The sequence below is a fragment of the Carassius auratus genome, chromosome 27, assembly GCF_003368295.1.
Source record: "Carassius auratus strain Wakin chromosome 27, ASM336829v1, whole genome shotgun sequence".
NCBI classification, from domain to species: Eukaryota; Metazoa; Chordata; class Actinopteri; order Cypriniformes; family Cyprinidae; genus Carassius; species Carassius auratus.
The window spans coordinates 4117932-4144353 of record NC_039269.1 but is presented as its reverse complement, the minus strand read 5'-3'; the positions used below and the strand labels follow the sequence as shown (position 1 = coordinate 4144353).

Here is a 26422-nt window from a genome sequence, read left to right as displayed (position 1 = left end):
ACTATATGCCTTACAAATGTATTACACTAAGGTAGCTGTTAAAAAATATTTAAAATAGAAGCAGCGTAAAAACAGACATCATACACAGTAGTGCTATGAAAATATAAAACAGAAAGACATTGCAGTCAGATCGCATTATTACGACAAATCCAGTTTCCGTTCTTTCCCTTTAAAATCTGAGTTAAAAGCTCCTGCGTGCTCTTCTTGAGCCAAAATGGCGTCTATGACCATTTAGCTGTCTAGCATATAGCCCGTAAAAACATTGCATTATGTTGTTGTCTTAAATCAAATTTATGACATTTTATAATCAATGTGACCTTCTTTTTTATTAATAATATTGTTAATGCGGCGCTAAAAATATAATATGTGATTTTGCCTATACTTCAAGCTAGATTTCTGGAAAGGCACAAAGAGCAGATCACGGACGTGGGATGGACCACTCATACAGTTCAAACATGGCAACCCAAGAAAGAGGTTTAGAAGCCGGTGCTGGTATGGCTGCTCACTTTATTCTCTTCATATATATATATATATATATATATATATATATATACATATATGATAGTGTGTATGAATACGTCACTTAATGCATTTAGCCACTGGGTCGAAGCAAATGTATGTGAATCAGTCATTCTTGCATCTAGTTATAATGACTCCCAATACCCTAACGTTACATAGAGAAGTGAGCTCATGTAAACGCTGGATCCTTCTTTTTAGATATTTTTCTGGTTATTGTGTTCTAAGAGTATTTGAATTCAATCGCATTTCATTCTCATAACCTGTAAAAATCGAATTGCAGTCCTTCGCATTATGATTATGTAAGACACATAATGTTACTAACTTACTTATTTTTACTTAGTGCATTTAAATTCGGTCTGAGAGCCAGTTAGATGCCATTAAAAATTAATTCATCCTCCTAAAATATGCTTTGAAAGATTTAGTTGTAATGCAGGAAGTTAAATACGAACCCGGAACTCCTGCACGATGAGAACGCTGATTGGTGAAGCCAATCTTCATATCCACGATGAGTGCTCTGATTGGCTGAGAGTCAAGTCGCGCTGTCTTCTTCAAGCTGTCAAATGAAGAGAAATATAAACAATGCATGCCGAAACAAATGATGGCTGTCTGATTACATGTGTGTATTATATTTGCGCATTTTATGGTTATAGGTTGCAAGTATTTTATGTCAGTTTGTTCTAATTTGTTTTAGATAAAAAAAGGGACAGTTCAACGTTTGTTTCACTTTCTTTTTAAATGTTTAACCCATATATAGCCACGGTTTAACCACTCCAGTATTTTTAACATTAGTGGTGTACCATTACCATTTAGTCCCGTCCTCAAACATAGACTAACCTGTATTATTTTCTCAGGCTTTTATGGGAACATGTGGATGTTGTGTGTTGCACTGCTGGCTCTGGGCTCTGTCCACTCTGCCAATGGGGACTCAAAAGCTGTCACAACAACACTGACTACTAAATGGCCATCTACACCACTCCTGCTTGAGGCCAGGTTAGCTTGAACACACAACGATGACAGCACGTTTAATATACAGGTTTATGCTACACGTTACTACTAATAAATAATGCCTATATAATGTTCTTCAGTGAGTTCCTTGCTGAAGAGAGTCAGGACAAGTTCTGGGACTTCGTGGAAGCCAATCAAAATTTTGAAAGTGACCATGATGGTAATGTTTGATCTGAATCCTATCTTTTACTTTCATTTTTAGACACGCTGAGGTTTGTCAACATGTTTGCCTGATTTTATGAAGCTGTTACCCTTTATATTTATGAAAGTGCTGTTGTATTGAACATCATATAATAAAATAATGTATACTTTTATGCTGCGGGTATGTTATGCAAACAAAATTAATGTCTAGTTACTTGCGTTTAGTTCCAATAGCAGCAGTATTTGTATCTATGCTCTTGACGTGCTGTTGGCCAATCAGATTATCAGACTGGTGTCCATATTTCAGACACGGATCTGGCATACTATGAACTGATCCTGAAGAGAGCCAATGTGCTGCTGAGCCCGGTCCAGCTAAAGCTGCTGAAGTTGGCTTTGTCTCTGAGGGCCTACTCATCCACCGTCCATTCCTTCCAGCAGGTGACCAGGACCTCTTTACAGCTGTTTAATGTAAATGCAAAGTGAATCTGGAGAAATCATGTTTGACTCTGTTTGGTGGACTGTTTGTTTATGTAGATCGCCTCTAATGAGCCTCCTCCACCTGGCTGTAAAGCGTTCTTCAATGTACATGGACAGGTGTCTTGTGATACAGAAAGACTTAAAGTCATGCTTGATAATGCTGTAGAACGGTGAGTAAAAGCAAGACCTGTTGTAACCTCCCCTACAACATTAAGGAACATTATCAACTTTTTTTTTAAATAAAAAAAACTTTAAATAAGTACTCTATTGGGAATGCATGAAAATGTTGCTAATGAGGACACAAACAGAAAGCAAATAAGGCATTTCAAATTTCAGTAATTACTGTAAATGTTTTAAGTTTTTACTTAAAACACTTAAACACTTGAGTGCATTAAAACACTTAAAGGATCACTTTTTTCTTTCTTTCTTTTTTTTTTTTTAAATAGGCTCATTTTCCAACTCCCCTAGAGTTAAAACAGTTAAGTTTTAACGTTTCCGAATCCATTCAGCCGATATCTCAGGGTCTGGCAGTAGCACTTTTAGCTTAGCTTAGCATAATTCATTGAATCCAATTAGACTGTTAGCATCTCACGCAAAAATTACCAAAGAGTCGGAAAATAAACCTATTTTCAAAAAAAAAAAAAAAAGTGTAGTGTTCCTTTAAATCCTACACATTTTCTTATACAAATACATTTAAACTAAAGTATTGACCGTGTCAACAAACCCAAACACAACCAAAACTTGTAATGTTTATTTTTTTTTCACTTATTTATTTATTGCTTGTATTATTTATATATTGTTTTGTTTGCTTTCTATGATTTATGTATGATTAATGCATTATGTATTTATCTTTTCATTTTCAGGCCCAAGCCATACCTGTTCAAAGGTGATCACAGATTCCCCTCAGCCAATCCTGATGCACCGGTTGTGATTCTTTATGCCGAGCTGGGCACCAAAGAATTCACTAGGTTCCATCAGCTGATGCTGGCCAAAGCCAACAAAGGCTTGATCACTTACATTTTACGCCACTTTCTGTCTGTGAGAATTCAACCTTTTTGTATTTGAATCATAATTTTCATTGCGCTGAATCTCTTTATCCTTTCATCTTAAGATGAATAAATCCATATACTGAACTCTGTCACCCATGCAGAACCCTAGCAAGGGTAAAGTGCACCTGTCTGGATATGGAGTGGAACTGGCCATCAAAAACCAAGAGTATAAAGCCAAAGATGACACCCAAGTTCAAGGTATGATGGCAGCTGAAAGTCTTTGTGTTGTGGCTTTGAAAGAAAGTTAGTATAATTTAAGTACAGATATCAAGTCTAATTAGCAAACTCATTTATCTTTTCTCCACTCTTCACAGCTGGAGCTGATGCGAATGCCACTGTAATAGGTGAAAACGATCCGGTGGATGAAGTCCAGGGCTTTCTGTTTGGCAAACTTAAGTAATTTGAAACTCCATAAACATTAAAGGCTGCTCTATGTTGACTTAAATGCATCCCTGTGTTTGAAATGACATAACTGTTTATCTTTATATCATGTGTTATATTTGTTAGGACCATTTATCCTGAACTTAAAGAACAGCTGAAGGAGCTCCGGAAACATTTGATTGAGAGCACCAATGAGATGGCCCCACTTAAAGTCTGGCAGATGCAAGGTGAGTGTTGTTGAACTGGTGAAACTTCTGGCATCTATAAAATTGAAATTAAATGCTTGTTGGCTGCAGGTGTTTATATCGAAGGCCACAAGAAATGTACGCTACAGTGTTTTACCATGGTTAAGGTAGCATAACATCTTGTACTATTTGGCACAACTACATTAATGCCACTACTTCAAAGCCTTTCAAGCTTAATTATTATATTACCTGTGACTAAGGGAGCAGTCGGGTAGCTCAATGCACATTCTGACGGTATGCAAATGGAAAGTTTTCACATTGTTAATTAGATGTGGCTCTGCAGGCCTTGCATGGTTGTCAAACACAACTCCCTATTGCCCAGAGCTCATTACTGCTATATCAAGGTAAACTCATCAGAGACTAGTCACATTTAACAAAACCTTTGAGTCAATACACACACAGTTGAACGCACTATTCCCAATCGTACTGGAAAAGTGCTTTGGCACATCAAATTCATTATATGTGGGATCTGAGAAATTGGCATGCCATAAACAGGCCATGGCTATTTCAAATAAGATCTTGATTGTAGGAGCAGAAATGCAGGTTTGAATAACCTGTGTTCTTTATGCTTCTTCTCAAGATCTCAGCTTTCAGACTGCCGCCCGTATCCTGGCAGCTCCCTCAGTGGACGCCCTCAATGTCATGAGAGATTTGAGCCAGAACTTCCCCACCAAAGCCAGGTAAATAACCAACTGTCCTTTACATACATTCAGTCCTATCTAGACATGATAATGCAAAAAAATAAATAATAATAAATCATTTATTTAAAAAAATAAATAAATATCATTGGTTTGAACTCCACTACTGTATATTTAACATTGAACATGTTTTGAATTGGCTGAGGTTTTGCCAATTTGCACAGCATTTCACTTTCAGCGAAGGCTCTAAATTGATGCTGGAAACGCTGTGTCTTAACCTTGTGTGACATAATGTGTTTATATGTGGCATACAGTTTATTTCACTTTCAATAGCCACTTTTCTGTGTTTATTCATTAATTCCTCATTGGGTCTATAGTAGTAAGTGCTTTTCAGTTCAGAGGCCCTGGCAGCAGACCACTCAAGTCATCAAAAAATTAGTTTGAGCTGGATGTTTTGAGTCTTTACTGCCTTCCTAGGTTTAATTAACACTTTAAGGCTAAAAAACGAGCCGTCAGCAGTTATGATGAAAATAATATGCTTTATTTGGCCCAGACGGTGCAGCCACAGCTGTTTTTTTTGGCAAATGTATTTTAAATGTGCCGCCCACACTAAAGTGCAATTTTGTTAAAGTGATCCTTGACATCATGGAGTATAATACGCAGTCATGTATCGCCCAGAGCAATTAACTGTAGCTCTGAGTCATCATACATATATATATATATATATATATATTTATTTTTATTTTTATTTTTTTTTTAATGTCTGAATGTAGACTTGCAATGACGTCAGTGAAAGCAATCTCTTCTCAATCTAGTTAAACAGCGTTGATTTAAACAGTCAGCGCAGACATTTTTATGCAGATTACAGTAGGCTGTGCATTCAAAATTTGATTATAATGAATCATCATGATGAACTAATAAATCATTTTCAGTAAAACCACGCACATTTCTCTCTCCCCTCTCAGGTCCATAACAAAAACGGTTGTTAATTCAGAGATCCGGAAGGAGATTGAGGAAAATCAAAAGGTGAGGGCTACCATTGTCCTTTTTTCACGTTCTCAGAAAGCTTTGGCGTCAGCAGGTATTCTCATTCACTACGCTTTTTTTGCTGCACTGCTGAGATAATGGACTCAAAGAAGAGGCCCAGTCAAGTCTTTGTTTTTTTCCCTCATAACTCACCAAGAAAAGTCATGAGAAAGTCTTACAATGATTCTCCCTTCCCATATATTAAAACCTGTGTTTAAAATGAAAGAAGTATCAGTTGCAAAGTGTTTTGGTTGTTAGAGTAATGGAGAATTATTCCTCTCCACCTCTCTGCTTGCTTTTTTTCACGTTCCTCTGTATTGGAACGTGTGTAAACACTTTTGTTTTGTCGCTGAAAAGGTAATGAATGAAGTAATTGTGGCGAATGCGGTTTAAATGTGGCTTCGTTCATTGTTTCGGTCATGTCCTTTCTGTGATTAAAGCTGTTTCTTGCCTCTTGTAATGAGGACGTGTAACGGACCTGCTCCTCATTCCTCACTGTAATTGCATGCTGGGAAACTTGACGAATGGAGCCTCTTTAAGGTTCTCTAACGAGCTCCCTCGCTCTAATGCATGTGCCTTTAGCGAAAAACAAACATGAGTGCCACGGATAAAAGCATGAATATATAGAGTGTATATGGCCTAAGGCTCAAAAGAGTGTGTTTGAATTATAGATCATATTGAGCATCTCTTTCAACTTCTGTTCTGCTCTATGAAGTGACAGAAACGTATGTTTCATCCAGGGATTAGCAACCCACAGGGCTTGGGAGGTTACATTAAGGCTAATTGTGAATGTCACACCTAATATCTCATGTTTTTATGTCTCCTCTAGTATTTTAAAGGGACATTAGGTCTCCAGCCAGGGGACTCGGCTCTGTTTATCAATGGACTCCATATTGACCTGGATGTGCAGGACATTTTCAGGTAAGCAGCTAGAAGTTTTTTTTTATTTTTTTATAACTTATTTTTTTTCTATATGTATTATATATTAAATATAAATATTACATTATAAACTAATTATTTATACTTAGCAGAAGTGAAAATAATGAATTAATATTAGAAATGTAACTAAAATAGTAATGTAATAATGCAGCATGTAATATTCACCTATTGGTCAAATGTTTGGCATGTATAATTGTCTTGGTATGTTTTTGAAGAAGTCTCTAATGCTTCCAAATGGTGTATTTATTTGTTAAAAAAATACAGTAAACCAATAATATTGTGCAATATTAATGCAAATATTTGGTTTCTGTGAGAGTTTATTTTATAATGCAAGTCATTCCTTTGATGGCAAATTTGATTTTTTTTTCCAGGATTCTTTGTTCAGTAAAGTTCAAAAGAACAGCATTCATTTAAAGCAGTGAAATGTGGATTTGAAATGTCTTTATTGTTACTTTTGATCTATTCAATACATCCTTGCCAAATAAAAAACAACCTTTCAGACCCGATACATTTGAATGATGTAACATAAAGTTTTATGTGTTTGTCGATGTTTTTATCTGTCATGCTGCAACCCTGTATATATATATATATATATATATATATATATATATATATATATATATATATATATATATATATATATAATTTATTTATTTATTTATTTTTGCAGCGTTTTGGACGTTTTGAGAAATGAGGCAAGGGTCATGGAGGGTCTGCGTAGTCTGCTTATAGAGACACCCTACATCCACGACATCCTGAAACTTAATGTTCAGCCCTCAGACTCTGACTATGCAGTGGACATCCGCAACCCTGCTGTTAACGTGAGCTATGTGTTTTTTTGTTGTTGTTGTTTTTTTCTGGGTGAGATAATAGAGAATAAACCATCTTTTTCTCTTTCTCCAGTGGATTAATAACCTGGAGACAGATGGCAGATATGCATCCTGGCCCTCTAATGTGCAGGAGCTGCTGCGACCCACCTTTCCAGGCGTTATTCGACAAATCCGGAAAAACTTTCATAATCTGGTGAGTAGCGCAAGTGCTGTGTAAACATGACAGTTTCCTTCAGACATTAACAGTTCACAATGTGAAGCCCACATACAGTATAGATATGAATTCTGAGGATCATTTCAAAAATTGTCTGTGTCATCCTGACAGGTGATGATTCTGGATCCAACCCATGAGAACACGGCAGAGCTGATCAGCGTGGCTGAGATGTTTTACAGCAACAACATCCCACTCAGGTCAGTCTGAAAAAAATAGACCGAACATTATTACAAGAACTTGATTAATGTTTCACAATGCGTAGGAGCCAAGGTGCTCCTGAAGGAATGTAGGTTCAAATCTGGTCAGTTTCTTGTGACATTCTCACCCCGTCATTTCACTTTATTTAGCATCTCCCAATATAATATTAAAAAGTAATTAAAACCCATAAACAGTTTTGTGTATACATAATATATATATATATATATATATATATATATATATATGATTTCTGATTTCTGATTTCTGTGTTTCGGTCTTTTCTGCAGGATTGGTCTGGTGTTTGTGGTGAATGATTCTGATGAGGTTGATGGGATGCAGGATGCTGGTGTGGCTTTACTTCGAGCTTTCAACTACATCGCTGACGATGTTGACAGCCAGATGGCCTTCGATGCCATCATATCTGTAAGTCACAACATCACGAGTGCTTCATACAACACCAATTTATTTTGTCTATGTTTAGGAGCTTACTTGATATAGATTTGCCTAAAACTAAGAAAATAATTGTTGATATGTCTTTCAGATGTTGAGCAGAGTTCCCCGTGGAGGCAAACTGAAGGTGGAACATGTGGTGGGTGTGTTGGAGAAGAGATATCCCTATGTAGAGATCAGCAGCATCCTGGGGACTGACTCTGCCTACGACAACAACAGAAAAGTGAGGGATTTGTCTTTCTAATGTGTGTGCTTTGAATATTTCAGCAGTGCTCCTTCTCAGATGTCTCATTCTTGATAAAATAGACAAAATATTGTGGATGAGTTTTTTTTTTTTTTTTTTTTTTATCATCAACTGTAGAGATTAAGGATGTAACTGTCAGCCAGAGGTTGTTCCTGTTCTAAAAGCTCTTTGTGTCTCCCAGTACCCATAACTCTTATTGAGGTCATCTCTTCTATGTCTCCACAGGAAGGAAAGGCATATTATGAGCAGACTGGTGTTGTCCCATTGCCTGTGGTGTTGTATAATGGAATGCCTTTACAACGTGAGCAGTTAGACCCAGATGAACTGGAGACAGTCGTCATGCACAAGATCCTAGAGACCACCAGTTATTTTCAGCGCACAGTCTACCTGGTGAGAATTGCTTGTCTGTCACCTATAGTCTCTGTGGTGTCCTTTTTTAGATTAAAATGTAACACATTAAACCTTTGCACTCTTGTACTAAGAAAAGCCAAGATCTGTCTGTCTTCCAGACCAGCTTTAGTGGAAGAACTCGTTTCACGGAGTAGTTGTGGGAAGTCGTGGCCTAATGGTTAGAGAGTCGGACTCCCAATCGAAAGGTTGTGAGTTCGAGTCCCGGGCTGGCAGGAATTGTGGGTGGGGGGAGTGCATGTACAGTTCTCTCTCCACCTTCAATACCACGACTTAGGTGCCCTTGAGCAAGGCACCGAACCACCAACTGCACCCCGGGCGCTGCAGCATAAATGGCTGCTCTGGGTGTGTGTTCACAGTGTGTGTGTGTGTGTGTGTTCACTGCTCTGTGTGTTTGCACTTCGGATGGGTTAAATGCAGAGCACAAATTCTGAGTATGGGTGAACGTCACTTTCACACTTTCACTTTCGTTAATGTGCCGTGTCATGCACTCTGTAGTCTTGCATGATTAATCGTAAATATATATTATGTAATAAGTTGTTATTGCCAGGTAGGATTCTGCATTAAATACAATACATAAAAAGGAAAATAACACCCATTATATAAATCCACATCCATATTGTAGGATACTCCAGGTGTGCACAGTAAATACAAAATTAATAATTAAAACACACACACACTATATACAGTGTGTGTGTGTGTGTGTGTGTGTTTGTTTGCATATTATTTTTTTATTCATTGAATTTTTTCATTCATCTGAAGTACAGTTTAGGGTTATTTTATTTTTAAGTGTCATCTTTTGAAGTGACTGTTATGATCTTTTCAGGGTGAACTGAATAGTGACCATGATGTAGTGGATTTTATCATGAATCAGCCCAATGTGGTCCCACGAATCAATTCCAGAATCCTGAGCACCAACAGGAATTATCTGGACCTTTCTGCCACCAGTGAGTTCTTGTCTGATTGGGTTCATAACAAAGTTGTGTTTTTTTCTTTTTTTTGTGTGTTTTGCTGCTCCCCAGTTCTTTTCTGTTGAATCATAAATAGCTTTTCTTCCGGTAAATGAGCTAGTTTGAGATATACAACACGTACGCTCTCACATGCTCTCGGGATTGAATATCTGCCTCATTGTGAATTCTGCGCTAAATGTCTTGTTTGTTCTTGATAGCCCATTTATATACAAAGACGTACAAATGAGCCTGCGCCAATGATATTCATAAACTGCTTTGTTTTTGCAAGGAACTTGAAACTGAATTTTAATAGCTTTCGAATAGCATATTTGCAGTCTTTCAGGAAGCTGAGAAAAAGACCCATTTCAATCTGAACTCAAATAGCACTCCATGTTTAGAAATAGCTGCATTTGAAATGGCTTTGGTTGGATTCAATTATGAATGTGAATGAACCTCTAACAGAGAACAAAGCACAACCTTATTTTCATTTTCTCCCCTAGTGTTTGCCATCACCTGACCTCCAAAAAAACCAAGTATTTTCTTTTTCAGACAATCATTTTATCGACGAATATGCACGTTTCCTCTTTCTGGACACCAAAGACAAGAACGCAGCAGTAGCCAACAGCCTGAATTACATGACAAAGAAAGGTGAGGTGATTGCTGCTATTGATCTCCGCCAGAAACGCAATTCCTCCAACCTGCTGATATATGAACAATTGAGGGTTTCTCTATGGGACCTTTGTGAAGTGTATCATTTTTATCTTATGTTAGGTGCACACTGCCGATTTGGCGAAAAAAATCAAATTTCAGAAGTTGTCAAATACTGACAATACTGCATTTGTTGGATGTTAAAAAATGGTGTAAATACTAGAGAATTAGCTATTGCAAATCTTGGTAAATTAAAAGATGGATTGCGTTGGTACAAGGCCCTTGGTTTAATAAGAACGTTGTCACCTGGAAAAAATCTGTTGATTCTAGCTTATGTATATTACATGCAACACATATCTCAGTATTTAGCATTTTATTTGCATTATAATATAAAAATGTCCTTCAGTTTGCTTTGGAGAATGAGCAGTCAAATGCAAATGAAGATGACTAACATGGATTGGTGACTTAAATGGTCCAGTAATGACCAAAGACTTGGCTGATATGTATATCACAAAGTCTGACATCAAAGATATTTAATGTTGTACATTGAATATGTTCTGTCCTTTAGCCCAAATTTCATTATATATTCTGACAGGCAACACACAAAAAATTGCAGTGTACACCTGGCTTTAGACACCAAAAACTGTCTTGTGTAGCACTAAATATATCTGTCTGCTTTTATTTGTGCTTCTTGAATGCTGATTTCAGGGATGTCAATCAGGGATGCTCCTGGTAATTGCATTGAGCTGTTATACTCACTCAACTGACAGCCCACTTCCCATAGATCTCATCTAAACATACAGTACTGAGTGCAAATATTGTTAGAAAACGCCTACATTGACATCATTAACATAACACTCTCTATTGCTTGAAGGAATATTCTGGGTTATTTAAAACTTAATGTTTGTTTACCACATCTGTGGAATGGAAGTAGTACAGCAAATAGGCTAACTTTGACTCTGTCTCAGTTTGTGTACACAAATGGGAATGCCTTTACAGGAATACACTTATAATGGAAGTCTAGCAGGTCAGTGTGCAACTACTTTGAATAAATATCTATACATATTTAAAATGTCTATTTTTCTGTCACACTGTTTCAAAAGTATAGGTTCTCTTTGGCTCAGTATGTGTGATACAAGGATACCAGGATGAAAGTATCAAGGCATGTGACGTAATATATAGAAGTGAAATTACATCAGAATTTTGTCCATCTAGAAAAGCAGTCCAACCTCAAAAGGACAATTCAAGACAAATTTAATGTTGGTTCTTCAACTGAAATACAAGCCTCATATTCTTAAACGCTCTGGCCTGCGAGACTTTCATTATAAACCAAATGCATTTCTCTGAATGAGTTTTTAATTGTTTAAAATGTTAAATTAATTTCCGTAGTAATTGACAGTATGCCACTGAATGATATTGCTAAAGTTGCAAATGTCGCAAAATATTCCTTTTTAAGTGTGTCTGCAAGTTTAAGATTAGTGTATAATGATTGTTGTTGTTGCTTTCCTTTAACCAAGTGAAGAAGTTTTCTGAGGCTTGCTATTGATTTAAGCACAGCTGTGCATTTGTCATCTGTCAGAATTGTCAGTGTGTGATGGATGAAAGAGATTCTCTTTCTATCCTGTGGTCCCCTGTAATATCTTTCTTTTACAGACGTTTACAGGTTTATATCTAGGTTGAAATTGCCTGTCTGTCTTTTGTGTGCCGCTTGGGCACTTCAGATACATCTTGCCTTTTTGACTGTTAAAACCTAAGACAAGCCAGAATGCTCTTAGTTCCTCACATCATTTTCACTCACCTTTTTAGATTGCATGAGGAAACAGCATGTCTCGGCTGTGTAATTTTCTTCAGCCCGTGTGTCTGTCCTTCTCTGACTTGCAGATGATGGCATCATCCGTCCAGTGACTTTCTGGGTAGTGGGAGACTTTGACCAGCCCTCGGGACGACAGCTGCTGTACGATGCTATACGTCACATGGTAGGACAATGTCACTGAGCCAGTTCCGTCAAAGTTTTTGCCACAGTGGTCTGTCTGATGAATAGAATATATTTACTGCCAATTTCATTATATTTTTTACTGCCCTTGTTTGTGAATCTAATCTAAATGTATTCACACAAAGTAGCAAATCACACTATAGTATCAGTACATCAATATTTATAAAAAATAATGTAATTATTATAAAGCGTTATTTAAATATTTGAATATCATCAATAATATCTATGTACATAAAAACATAAACCAGCACACATAGCTGTGTTCCTTACTGCTTATATAATGTTATATTATTGTTTTTTTATATATATAAACTAATATATATATATATATATATATATATATATATATATATATATATATATATATATATATATATATATATTTGTATACTATTCTATTATTTATTATATCACTTTAATTTTTTGTTATTAATTTTGGTAATGTGTTTTTGTCCTTTTTTATTATGTTATTTCAGATATTTGTACTTAGCTTTATTATTTTTTTATTTTAATAATTAGTTTTACCGATTGTAGTACTTGAACCTATTTCAGATTTATAACAACATTTATAGTTTTCTTTAAAAAAAATTCTTAACAGTTTTCATCTAATATTTATATTATATATATATATATATATATATATATATATATATATATATATATATATATATATATATATATATATATATATATATATATATATATATATATTGATTTTATTTAATCACAACACTGGATATTTCAAACACTAAACATAGTATGTGATTTATAAATATTTATATGGCAACTTAATTAACAAAATATTTATATTAATGTTTAAATAACAGCTTTTAAATGTGTGTGATAAGAGTGTGTATGTGTGTGTGGGGGGGGGGACAGGTCTAAACCAATCAAAATTTGATGCCTTTTTTTTTTTTTAGAAAACCAGTAATAATGTACGATTAGGAGTGATCAATAATCCCAGCGAGAACCCGTCTAATGAGAACAGCCTTATTGCTCGAGCCATATGGGCAGCCATGCAGACCCAAACTGCCAACAACGCCAAAAACTTCATCACCAAAATGGCTAAAGAAGAGACGGCGCAGACTCTTTACGGAGGGAGTGACATTGCAGAGTTTGCTGTCGGGGTAAAATAAGCTCTCCTGTAATTCATTTACAGTTGTGATGGATTATTTGCTCTGGGTTATTTCACTGTTGCCGCTGCGAATGTCACTTTTAAACTGCAGAATTTAATATAGAACCAATCTAACCAGATGCTTCTGCATTTTTCTGCACTACAGGGCATGGACGTTCCTCTGTTTAAGAGTGCATATGAGTCCCCTAATGTGAACTTCCTGTTGGCTCACTCTGCCTACTGTCGGGATGTCCTCAAACTGCAGAAGGGCCAGAGAGCTGTGATCAGTAATGGACGAGTAAGTTAGACATTTTGTAAAGCAAGAATTCGGATGCTTTGAAAGCTCTTCTTATTCTGCTTTTTGTCTTTTTCTCTGCAGATCATTGGTCCATTGGAAGAAGGAGAGGTCTTCAACCAGGATGACTTCCTGCTTTTAGAAAACATTATCCTAAAGACATCAGGGGAGAGTATTAAGGCCAAAATTCAACAGCTGGGCATGGTAGAGGACAGGTATGCTAGACCAATCCTGTGCAGCAGGTTATAGACACTTTTGTTGGTTGAAGCAAATATAACCAATAGCAGAGCTCTTAACCACTTTGAGTACAGAACACCCTTCTGTCAGGGCTGTAGAAGGATTACAGGACATTAAACATAACCATCACATGTACTCTGTGCAGTAATTACTTCCTCTTAATGAAGTGTGTCGGCCTGCCTTGAAGATGGAGACGTAATAAATGTGCCATTTTATGTGGACAGTGACACCATGTTCATTATCCTCTCAGTAAACTTTTAGAGGGCTGATTATTGAAGTGTTGGGTATAATAGTGGAGGTAGTCATTGTCTTTATCAGCTCTTGAATCTGACACTAGGCCTCTGTGAGAGAGTTGTAGCAAATTTTTGCCTTTTGCTAGTTAGGCTTTGGTTCGCACGTGTATTTGATTGATACACACACAATACAAAAAAATTAAATAAAAATGTGTATATATATATATATATATATATATATATATATATATATATATATATATATATATATATATATATATATAGATTATAGTCAAATGCTAGTACATAAAAACAACACATTGCATTTGATTGATCATGGTTTGCTGGACATTTTGAACTTTAAACCTAATATGCTATTTATATTTTAGGGTTTCACTGATGTGAAAAAGCAAGTCTGAACTTATCATTATTTTACCACAATATTATCGCTTACAATATTAATTCAGTCAGAGAAAATATTCACACCCCTCAGTGGGGTAAAATGGTTGTGTTCAAATGTCTGTTCTCATAAAATTATTGTTAATCTATCTAGTTATAAACATATCTACACAGATGAAAAAAAAAAATAACTAAGTTGCACAGCATAATTCTTTTCAAGCTTGAAAGGTGTTCTGACATTTTTGAATGCGACGACACGTGAAAGTGAGCTTGTTTGCATTCATTCACTTCATTAAAGTAGATTTTGTGTCATTTATCCTGTATTTGTTTGTTTTGTATGTGTTGTGATGTAGAGCTAGTGATCTGGTGATGAAGGTGGACGCCCTGCTGTCCTCCCAACCCAAAGGCGAGGCAAGGATCGAGCACACTTTTGCAGAAGACCGATACAGGTACGTCACTTCTTCTCATCTCTAAATCCTCAGAATTCAGTTGTCAACTTTCTCTCCATTTCTCTTCACAGCGCTGTAAAGATCAGACCGAAGGAGGAAGAAGTGTACTTCGATGTCGTAGCTGTCGTGGATCCAGTGACCAGAGATGCTCAGAAACTGGCACCCCTCCTTTTGGTGAGAACTTCTGCATCCCTTCACTTAACATAACTTATGAAAGAAGGACATGTGGAACCAGATGGTTTAGATACAGAATCTACCAGCAGGGGCTGGACTAAATCATGCTAACCAGCCGAACCTTGACCTTTAGATTAAGTTTGAGCCATTATTATTTATTAAAAATGTTGACCAATGGATGTTGATCCAGAATCATGTCCTGCTTGTCCTACATGCTGTGTATATACCTGCATTAGTCATCACAGGACATCTGGTCCCTCTCTGTGACATTTCACAGGTACAGTCAGTCAACAGTCAGTCTGCATTTGTTGGCTCTGTTTCTGAGACCAGCTGTCGTTGAGAGCGGGTTCATTTGGTTGTTTCTACCTTGACTCATGTCATGTTTTTCTGTGTGCCCACTCAGGTGTTGAAGCAGCTGGTCAACGTCAACCTGCGAGTGTTCATGAACTGCCAGTCCAAGCTCTCTGACCTCCCACTGAAAAGGTTAGAAGAGAGACACTGTCTCCGTGAGAACACATGCTCCATCACAGAGTCACCTTCACATTTCTTTTACAGGCTGCAATAACATGGTGCATGACAAGACATCATTTACTCTGCAGTGCTGCATTATTGTTTTAGGCTTGCTTATGTTTTCAACTATCTTGTAATACTTTTGTACAGTGATTTAATATTTCTGTTTGTTTCTCCTCAGTTTTTATCGCTATGTTTTGGAGCCGGAGGTTTCCTTTATGGCAGATAGCAGCTTTGCTCCTGGTCCGATGGCTAAATTCTTGGATATGCCACAGTCGCCGTTGTTTACACTCAACCTCAACACCCCTGAGAGCTGGATGGTTGAGTCTGTCCACACACGCTATGATCTAGATAACATCTACCTTGAAGAGGTACTGTAGGAATCCTCATCACTCTTATTTACTCGTGAAGTCTAGGTCAAATAAGTTTAAGATATTTTACTTACCGTATTTTCTGGACTATAAGTCACACTTTTTTTTCATAGTTTGGCTGGTCCTGCGACTTATAGTCAGGTGCGACTTATTTATCAAAATTAGTTTGACATGAACCAAGAGAAATGAACTAAGAGACATGAACCAAGAGAAAACATTACCGTCTCCAGCCGCGAGAGGGCGCTAGAACGGTAATGTTTTCTCTTGGTTCTAAATAAATGCGATTTATAGTTCAGTTCGACTTATAGTCCGAAGAATCCGGTAATTTCATTCAGTGTTTAGAGAACCTTTAAACTTGTCATTTATACATATGGACTTTTGATGTACTTTATATTTTCTTGATACTTCCGAACTTTTTGGGCAGTTTTTGATATAAAAAATATTATTATTATTATTAGTTACATTTGCTTTTTTTCAACTTAAAAGCCTTTCTATTGATTTTAGTTTTTCACAATATAAATGTTATAATTTGATTTGTGGTAAACAGTTCCAGTGTCAACAAAGAGTAAAACAAGGTTATGAAAAAAAAAAAAAAACAATCTACAATAACGTTCAAAAAAATATGGATCAGTGGTTAGTTTTTATTTATTTTGTATTTTTCTTTTTTTTATATAATGCAGACTTGCATACATACTTTATTCAGCAAGGATCAATGTGTATAATAATACAAATAATATAAAATAAAAGTAAAGGTATTTATTATTTCACACAATGTTATTTATTTAAAATAGATGCTGTTCTTTTGTGTTTTTTTATTTATTAAATAATCCTGAAAAAAATATATGAAGAAGAAGAAGAGGAGAAAGAAATGTTTCAAATCAGCATAATAAGATGATTTCTGAAGATTCATGTCACACTGAAGACAAGAGTAATGATGCTGAAAATTCAGCTTTGCCACCACAGGAATAAATTACATTTTAAAATATATTAAAATAGAAAACAGTTGTTTTAAATTGCAATATTATTTGATTATATTACTGTTCGAAATATATTTATACTGCATGCATATCAAGCTAGTTTTGTAAAACAGACAAGACACCCAATTTTTTTTTTTAACATATGCATTTTATTTGTATTATATAACACATTTTATTAAGTATTGTTCAGGTATTCATTATTGTGATCATTAGTATTCGAGTCATATTCTCCTGTTTGCAGGTTGACAGTGTCGTGAACGCTGAGTACGAGTTAGAATATTTATTACTGGAGGGTCATTGTTTTGACGTAACGACAGGTCAGCCGCCCCGTGGGCTGCAGTTCACTCTGGGCACTGCCTCCGACCCTGTCATAGTCGACACCATCGTCATGGCCAACCTAGTGAGTGGACGTCACAGATTCATCCGAGAAATGATTTCTGATTGCCTTAGAGGTCATTGTCGCTTATTGTGATCCATCTTTAACAGGGCTATTTCCAACTAAAAGCAAACCCAGGAGCTTGGATTCTCAGACTGCGGAAAGGCAGGTCGGATGATATCTACAAAATCTACAGGTATCTTATTATAACACGTCAGACGTCTGTCTCTCGTAATGTCCTTCTGTCTCTTCACTTGATCGGTCGCTTCACTGTTTTAATTCCCCTGTCGCAGTCACGATGGCACAGACTCTCCAGCCGAAGCTGATGATTTAATCGTCGTCCTCAACAACTTCAAGAGCAAGATCATTAAAGTGAAAGTAAGTAATGGGGGTCTGAATCAGGTGTCGGGGGGAGGTCACATGCGAGGTCTTTGTCTCTGTAGTTTGAGGGTATTAGAAGAGTTAAATGTGCTTAGGAGGCTGTAGAGAAGAGCGTGTGAGATATTCCTTCCTTTTTTGCTCGACTAGAGAAATGGAGAGCTGGAGTGTCTTTACTTTTCCAGTATGTATACTCTTAATATCTGACAAGCTGTCACATGTCAGCCGCTGCGTGGGCGTGTGTCCAATGCGAGGTCTGCTGCTTCCTGTGGGGCTGTGGGTGGACTGGGATGAGTGTGTGTTTATATATATATATATATATATATATATATATATATATATATATATATATATATATATATATATATATATATATATATATATATATATATATATATATGAATTTTTGACACGTTGTGGCTTTAAGTATACAGCATGGGCCAGAGGGAATGTGTTTGTTTATGCAGCAGTGCTCGTCTCAGGGTTTGGATTATTGTTTCCTCATCAAAAGTTGGCAGTCGTCTTCACTTCACGTCGAAATTAATTTCACCTGCCAGTCGCTGGTACATTGAGAAATATATTTAATGTTCCTAATATTTCTCACTGGTTGTGAAACTGAATTTTGCATTTGATTCAAATGCAAAAGGGGAAGTTGTGGCCTAATGGTTAGAGGGTTGGACTCCCAATCGAAGGGTTGTGGGTTCTAGTCTCGGGCCGGACGGAATTGTGGGTGGGGGGTAGTGCATGAACGGTTCTCTCTCCACCTTCAATACCTCGACTTAGGTGCCCTTGAGCAAGGCATCGAACCCCAACTGCTCCCCGGGCGCCGCAGCATAAATGGCTGCCCACTGCTCTGTGTGTGTGCATTTCGGATGGGTTAAATGCAGAGCACAAATTCTGAGTATGGGTCACCATACTTGGCTGAATGTCACTTCACTTCAGTATTTACTGGTGGATAGGGGTGTGCCGGTTTCAGAATTGGTGATGAAGGTTATGATGTGAGTCAAATGTGACGGTTCATAACATAACGGTCGGGGGGGGGGTTAGTGGATCTACAATAGAGTCATGCCATGGCCATGCAATGCTTTGCTGATGCGAGTCGCAAAAAAATGCCATTGTCTGTTCTAGAAAGGATGCAGCAAAGATATTTAATGCTATTGTATGAGGCATAGGCCTATGCTGAGTTTCATTTGCGATGAGATGCGCTCTAGTTCACAGTGCAAGTGAACGCGGCGCGCTGGTGCTTCCATGTCGGTTATCATTGTCTGCTATATTTGCTTTTTATTTATTAAAATACACGCAATTGGTTGATGAAACATTTATTAAAATTAAGACAAAATTTGTACAAAACGAAATTCGTTTTTAAGAAAGGTTTTCTACAAAGCAAAATTTTATGAAGTGGTAAATATCATGTCTGACGATTTACAAAACTTCATTAAGTGGTAAAAACCATGTCTCCCGATATATTGCGCATCTTATGATCCTATCTAAAAAATGTTTGTAAAAAATATTTTAATGACACGGTTTTGGCAGTTATAGAGTTCTAATGACGGTGTTCAACTATAACCGCCGGTCTCACGGTTATATACGAACCGTCACACCCCTACTGGTGGATCATTTTGAATGTCGCTGCATGGGGTTCAGGAGTTGCAACAATACGGAAAACACTTTTATCTTCCTAGTTAAACATCCTACTGAGAAGTTATTATTTCATGCATAGATCCTGTTGCCCTATACCATGTTTGCAGGTGCAGAAAAAGCCTGATATGATGAAAGAGGAACTTCTTAGTGATGATACCCATGAGAACGACTCTGGATTCTGGACATCCATAACCAGGTACAAAGTGTTGCCTGTTGAGTAGCTCTCACTTACAGTATTTGTCAGGTAATGGTTCTTTCTTCATCTCTTTCAGAGGATTTACTGGTGGTTCAAAGCCAGAAGAACCCAAACATGAGAAAGATGGTGTCATTAACATTTTTTCTGTGGCTTCTGGTCACCTGTATGAGAGGTTCCTCAGGTAAACAGCTGCGTTTTCGGTTTTTCAGATTTAACAGTGCCAGTATTCATTGCTAATGACTATTACTGTAAACATGAAGAAAATATTTGGGTACTTGAATACACTGATATTGCATATATAATGGAATCAGAAAAATACATCAATTATATAAACATATACCAGCTTAACTGATCATTCATGAAAATACAATCAAGTAGTTGTGAATGTCGTAGCTTGATTATTGTAATATTTATAAACTGCTGGCCTGCTCAGCATAACCAATATATTGTTGTTCATCAAATGTTCAAGTGGTCAGGACTGTCGTTGTTTTCATAGACAAAAAAATATTAGCATAGAGCCCTGTTCATGTTCTCAAATGAATCATGACATTTGTGCTATGACAAATATATGACTTTAATATTATTCTTGTGCAGCAGAGATGGCTACAGTTTTGACATGTAATACAGACAAGTCCTCTTGTGTATATCCTTATGTGATATTGAAAAATGACTCGCATACATCTAATTTCACATATTAAGAAAATGCAATAACTTTTACATGACCGCCTGGCGCGGGTCACATCATGACTTTTTGTGACATTTTCCTCCTTATATATATATAGTTCTGTTTAGGCCTGTTTTTAAATGCTGATCTCTGACTTGCTATGTCTTATTAGCGGCAGTGTTATTGGTTGTGTAATGCAGCTCAGTTTAGAAGGTCACTCGCATAACTCTTCTGCAGCCTGTCACTGCAGGCGCTCTGTGTTGAGCTTTGGCCTCTCTCTGTCTCTGCAGGATAATGATGATGTCTGTGCTCAAACACACCAAGACACCCGTCAAGTTCTGGTTCCTCAAAAACTACCTGTCTCCTACTTTTAAGGTACTGGATTTGAGATTTAACATGATGGCACCGTTACCAGACCCTTATGTTGTATAGATTTTATGTAACGTATATTATATTTTATTTTATTTTCAACAATTCTGCTTTGCCATCAAATAATTAAATGACATTTTACAATCTATTTAATAGATTTAATATATATATATATATATATATTTCACAATATGACTGTAGTTGACAAATAAATGCAGCCTTATTACACAATATATTAAATTTTCTATTTAACATAGAATAAAAAAAAATGTTTTAACTAATAGATTTTATATTTATATTATTTTAAATTCAGTAGCCTTTACTCCACTATCACATGATCCTTCGGACATCATACTAATATGCTGATTCTGTGTAATTTTATTGTGTAATTTTACTGTGCTTTTTTCATGATTCTTTGGTGAATACAAATTCTTAAAGAAAAGCATTTATTTGAAATGGAAATCTTTTGTAATGTTATACTGCTAGTTTAATGCATCCTTGCTAAATAAGTTAATTTCTTATTTAAATATTACAGTAGTGTTTCATATTTTTTGTCTATCTTCTTGTAGGAGTTTATTCCATATATGGCAGAGAAGTATGGTTTCCAGTATGAGCTGGTACAGTATAAATGGCCACGTTGGCTTCACCAGCAGACAGAAAAGCAAAGGATCATCTGGGGATATAAGATCCTGTTCCTCGATGTGCTCTTCCCCCTGGCTGTGGACAAGATCCTCTTTGTAGATGCGGATCAGGTACAAAAACAGAGCAGCGCAGTTGTGTGGCATGAAATCCTGTCTCTAGTGAGCACTAATCACAAGCCTGCTCTTATGGGATTTATTTTCGAAAGTCTACGTACAGACAGATCACCCATTTGTAGTCACTGGAATTGCACAGCAGTTGTTGTAATCCAGGGTGTTTGTTACGCAAACTGGAGAGGGCATCATGCACATTACACATCTGATGATACACTGCTGCCACCTCTGGGTAAAGAAAAATACAGCTGGAGATTAAATATAAACAACAATAAATACAAAAAAAGATAAAGATTTAGTTTCTTCTGAGCAATGCAGGTTTTCATCTGACCATATCATGTCCTGATTCCATTTCCAGCAGCTGCTTTCATTTGTCTTTGAATTAAAGACACAGCAGTGTAGGATTGGCAAATATTGTTGCTGTGCTTTTTCCAACAGATAGTTCGCACAGACCTGAAGGAGCTGCGGGACTTTGATCTGGAGGGAGCGCCGTACGGTTACACGCCTTTCTGTGAGAGCCGAAGAGAGATGGACGGATACCGTTTCTGGAAGTCTGGCTACTGGGCCAGTCACTTGGCAGGACGTAAATACCACATCAGGTAAGATTGGTTTGCTAATATTGTTGTCTGGCCATTTTGTCTACCTCATTTTTAATGATGATGATTCATACCAAACTACACAATTTTTTCTGTTTAAAATGCCGCAGTAAAGTCATAAGATCCAGTACATCAAATGATTTGTCCAGTGTAAAACTGCTTTGCAGCTGAAATTGAATTTGTTTCGTAACTAAAAAATGTTATTTTCCTGTTTATTGCTGTGAAGCTGCTTTGAAACTATTTGTATAAAGCTCCATATAGATCAACGTGACTTGATTTGATTTTGTGTGCTCCCCAGTGCTCTATATGTGGTCGATTTGAAGAAGTTCAGGAAGATTGCTGCTGGAGACAGACTGAGAGGCCAGTACCAGGGTCTGAGTCAGGACCCCAACAGCCTGTCCAACCTGGACCAGGTGGGATGTTCTTTCCTTCACAGAAAGGGTTTATCGCTGGGCTCATCATTTGGGCTCATCATTGATTATGTGTTTTCCCCTCTCAGGATCTGCCCAACAACATGATCCACCAGGTGCCAATAAAGTCACTTCCTCAGGAGTGGCTTTGGTGCGAGACCTGGTGTGATGATGCATCTAAAAAGAAAGCCAAGACTATAGATCTGGTAAGATAGTTGCTCTCTGCACACAACGGTTGTGAATTTGTCAAAAAATTGGTTTGATTTTCTTTTTTGTTTGTTGTCAGTAATTAACACTGTGTGTTTGTCGGTCTTAGTGCAATAATCCACAGACAAAAGAGCCCAAGCTGCAGGCCGCTGTGCGGATAGTAGCTGAGTGGAGCAACTATGACCAGGAGCTAAAGAGAATCTACAACAATTTCCTGGAGGAGAAAGAGAGAGGCACCACAGACAGCTATCAGCAAACCGACAGAAAACACCCAGGTGAGACCAATCTGTCCTTTTCCTGTTTGTGTCCGTGAATGTCACTGTGATGAAGGGCACTTTCCACAATTATGGTGGAAATAATTATTATAAATACTAAATAGGACTTTAAAGATATGTTGTTCATCCACTTCATGAAAGGAAAGTAATTATACCGTACAATGTCTTAAAACGATTGAAAACTCTGCAATGTATGATTTGATTGGTGTGTTTTTACGATAACCATGACAAACAAAAACAAATAAAATGTATAAAACAAAAACATATATAAAACTTCACAATGTAGCTTTATTTCAATAGAGGGAAATTCATGCAATAATTAACCTTTTTGGTAACTGGAATTAGTTAATTTAACAGTTTTTCCTTGAATAATGAATAAAAAATCTATTCCGCATATCCAAAATATGACATTTTTGTTCACTACCATTTGAAAGCTTGGTGTCTGTGATTAATTTTGTATCGAAAAGCATTATGCAAATGCATTCATTTCATCTAAAAAGTAAAATGAGTAATATTATGAAATACTGGAATTTGAAATACCTGCTTTCAGTTTTAAACTATTGTAAAATGTCATTTATTCCTCTGATGGCAGAGTTTTCAGCAGCCAGTATTCTAGTAATCTTTCTAATATGCTGATTTGGTGATCAAGAAGCACTCCATATTATTATCAATGCTGAAAATATTTCAGTGGAAACCATTATTATTATTATTATTTATGATTATTTGATGAATAGAAAGTTCCAGAGAACAGCATTTTTAGAAATAGACATCATTTGTAACATTTTAATTGTCTAATAATGCTACAAATATAATACTACATATATATTACTAACTTTTAAACAATAGTGCATGGTTTTGAGCTGGGACAAGCAGGTATAGTTAATTAATTCACAGTTTATCTATTCTTATCTAATATCTAGTTAAACAACAACAAAAATCTCCTTAGAACTCCAAAGTTTAGCTTAATCGTTCAAAGTGCTGAGTAGCTTTCTATAATGATTTGCTTAATCGGAGCCTCTTTCTCTCTGTCAGGTGGTGACACACACTCTGAGCTTTGAGCTGAGGCTCTGCGACTGAAGAACAGGGGACTCTGTTCAAAGAGTCATCTTTTCTTCACCCTTTTTAAACCAAGCCTATCCTCCAGGAATGGGATGACATTCGTGCTTGACTTGACTTGAACAGAATTAATGCAGGATTCCTTCTTTGGTATCTGAATGCTTGTGGACGTATTGGGGTTCTGGGTAAACGACACAAGCAGAGGACATCTTCTACATCCAGGCACTTCTGATATTTAACCCCCTATACTTACATATGCCATAAACAATACCAGTTCCACTAGAGCAAAAAAATACAAATAAAATAAAAACTGGCGCAGTTTCGACTGGTTGAGAGGTAGTACTATTGGGAATAACATAACTGAACGAGAAACTGCATGTGCGCAATTTTAACATTAAAGCAGATTTGATAAATGTCCCTCTTAGCTGTAACTCGCTCTCATGAAAATGATTATTAAATCATGAAACATGAGATGCAGACTGTTCTTTTAAAAGCCACCCATGGGGTTGAAATGCCATGGCAGCAAAGTGATGTCATAATAGTTCGACTTTAAAGTACAGATCATTTCCTGTGACACATCACAGTTCAGATGGAGGCTTCATTTAAAAATTCAGATTCATCTTTTGGTAAACCAGCCAGCGCTAGTCTGTTTTTGTGATTATGAACGCGGAGCAGTTTTATGAAAATGTCAAAATCACATCCCTCTTCAAAGAAACGCATCAAAAGACCTTTTTAACTCAGGAAAAATCTATTTTGTCAATTTAGTCACAGCTAAATCTTTTTTTTTTCTGTTCCGCAGAAGGAAATTTTAGTTTACTGAAAAATGTTTGTGGGCATTGAAAAGCTCCAGTGGTGTTGTCACAGCCTAATATTGGTTCTTGGTTACTCCACATTAAAGTGATTCATAATGGTTGTCAGTTAATGAAACTCAGTCAATGGTTCTTTTAGGCCTACAAGATAAGAGAGATGTCTTCAGAAGATGACGATGGAGGGAAACGCCAACTTCCTTCAGAGAAGCTGCTAGCAGATAATTGCAGGTTGTTGAAATGTACTTTTTGTTTGTTTTCTTTTAATATCACTGGATTTCACTAAGTCATTGATGTGGTTGCTTTGGCCAAGTTTAAATTTTTTTATTTTTGGTCATGTCCATTTCTGTGGTAATGCTTTTATAGGTTTGAGAATGACCACTTATTTTAAACATTTGATCATAAACCATGGGCCGGGGCTTTTTTTTGTTTTTTTGCCTTTAAGCAATATAGATGTGTGCACACTTTTCATTCCTGGTTATTACCTGGAAATCGCCAATAGAGTCTGTATAATGTCCGGTTTTACAGTGAAAAGAAAAGTGAGGCTTGTACAGTGCCTTGTGCTTCGTTCTGTTTGAGGGGTACACTGCAGTGTCTTGTGGTTTATCTACTGTTCTTTTACTGAGTACACTTAATATGGGGAAAATTAAGTCAATCAATCAGTACTATGATGCTTTGGAATTACTGTAAGATTAATTGTGGGATGACAGTATTTTGTAATAAAAGATGTACCAAATGGAAGTGTCTATTTTTTACAATCTGCAGCTAATAATTATATTATTATTATTATTACTATTCATTAAAAATATTTTTCTTTCCACTACTTTTAGAAAGAGAAAAGGTCCACTTAATGCAATGCATTATTCTACCAAATGATGGCAGCACAATCCAGTAGTGAAACTAAGACCATAATGTAGAGAGGGAGAGAATGATGATTATTATTACTTTTATTTTAAATGCTCTGTCTCTGGCACTCAAACGTCCCATTGATTATCATAAAACTGGAAGAAAACTTTTAAGCACAAGTAAAACCAAACATTTCTTCAGCCTTTGCATGAGCAGATGTGAATAAAAAGGAATATATGAGAAATGTTTGGTTTTTCCAGCACTTACTGTGCCTTCTCAAGACATTGTTGCAGATTTAGTGTTGTAAATTGTCATATGTCATTGTAAGTTGCACTGAATTTTGTTAAGCACATATAAAGTTTGCTTATATTTGAAACTTTAGATCTTGTTGCAGCTCTCTCAAATTTATGATGCAATTTCTTGTTATTTTGGACATTATATCTCACATCTGCATTAAGACGACATGACTGTAATCTGTCCTGCATCGCTAATGTGTTTTCATCATTAGTTTCTTCCAAGTTCTTTTCAGTTTTGTCATTATAATATTAGGCTCCCAAATGATCTTGAATATTGCATTTAGCACACAAATTAGAGCTCATTTTGCCTCAGTGAAGTCAATTAAAGACCTCAAACTCTCGTTATTACACAACAAGAGTGTCCTTGACTCTGATCAAAGGTTTAATGAATTGTGAAGGGTGCAGACGGTTAGATTTTTAGATTTGACACAAACAACAAA

General features: G+C 36.5%; 1 protein-coding gene across 1 annotated transcript; it reads left to right on the top strand.

The window, feature by feature from the left end:
• Positions 1-362: 362 nt before the first annotated feature.
• On the top strand, positions 363-25576 carry LOC113045129 (UDP-glucose:glycoprotein glucosyltransferase 1-like). Its single transcript, XM_026205312.1, has 40 exons — positions 363-492; positions 1371-1509; positions 1605-1684; positions 1973-2103; positions 2200-2312; positions 3006-3180; positions 3293-3389; positions 3506-3587; positions 3699-3799; positions 4398-4497; positions 5421-5481; positions 6311-6402; positions 7091-7241; positions 7324-7443; positions 7576-7661; positions 7950-8085; positions 8204-8335; positions 8582-8746; positions 9591-9711; positions 10264-10362; positions 12244-12338; positions 13276-13482; positions 13636-13767; positions 13849-13979; positions 14987-15082; positions 15154-15256; positions 15660-15739; positions 15948-16137; positions 17356-17514; positions 17601-17686; positions 17784-17868; positions 19617-19705; positions 19782-19886; positions 20660-20744; positions 21308-21490; positions 21929-22089; positions 22385-22499; positions 22586-22702; positions 22813-22978; positions 24011-25576. The coding sequence occupies exons 1-40, from the start codon at positions 432-434 to the stop codon at positions 24034-24036; spliced, it is 4653 nt and encodes a 1550-aa protein (XP_026061097.1). The 5' UTR covers positions 363-431; the 3' UTR covers positions 24037-25576.
• Positions 25577-26422: the final 846 nt, after the last annotated feature.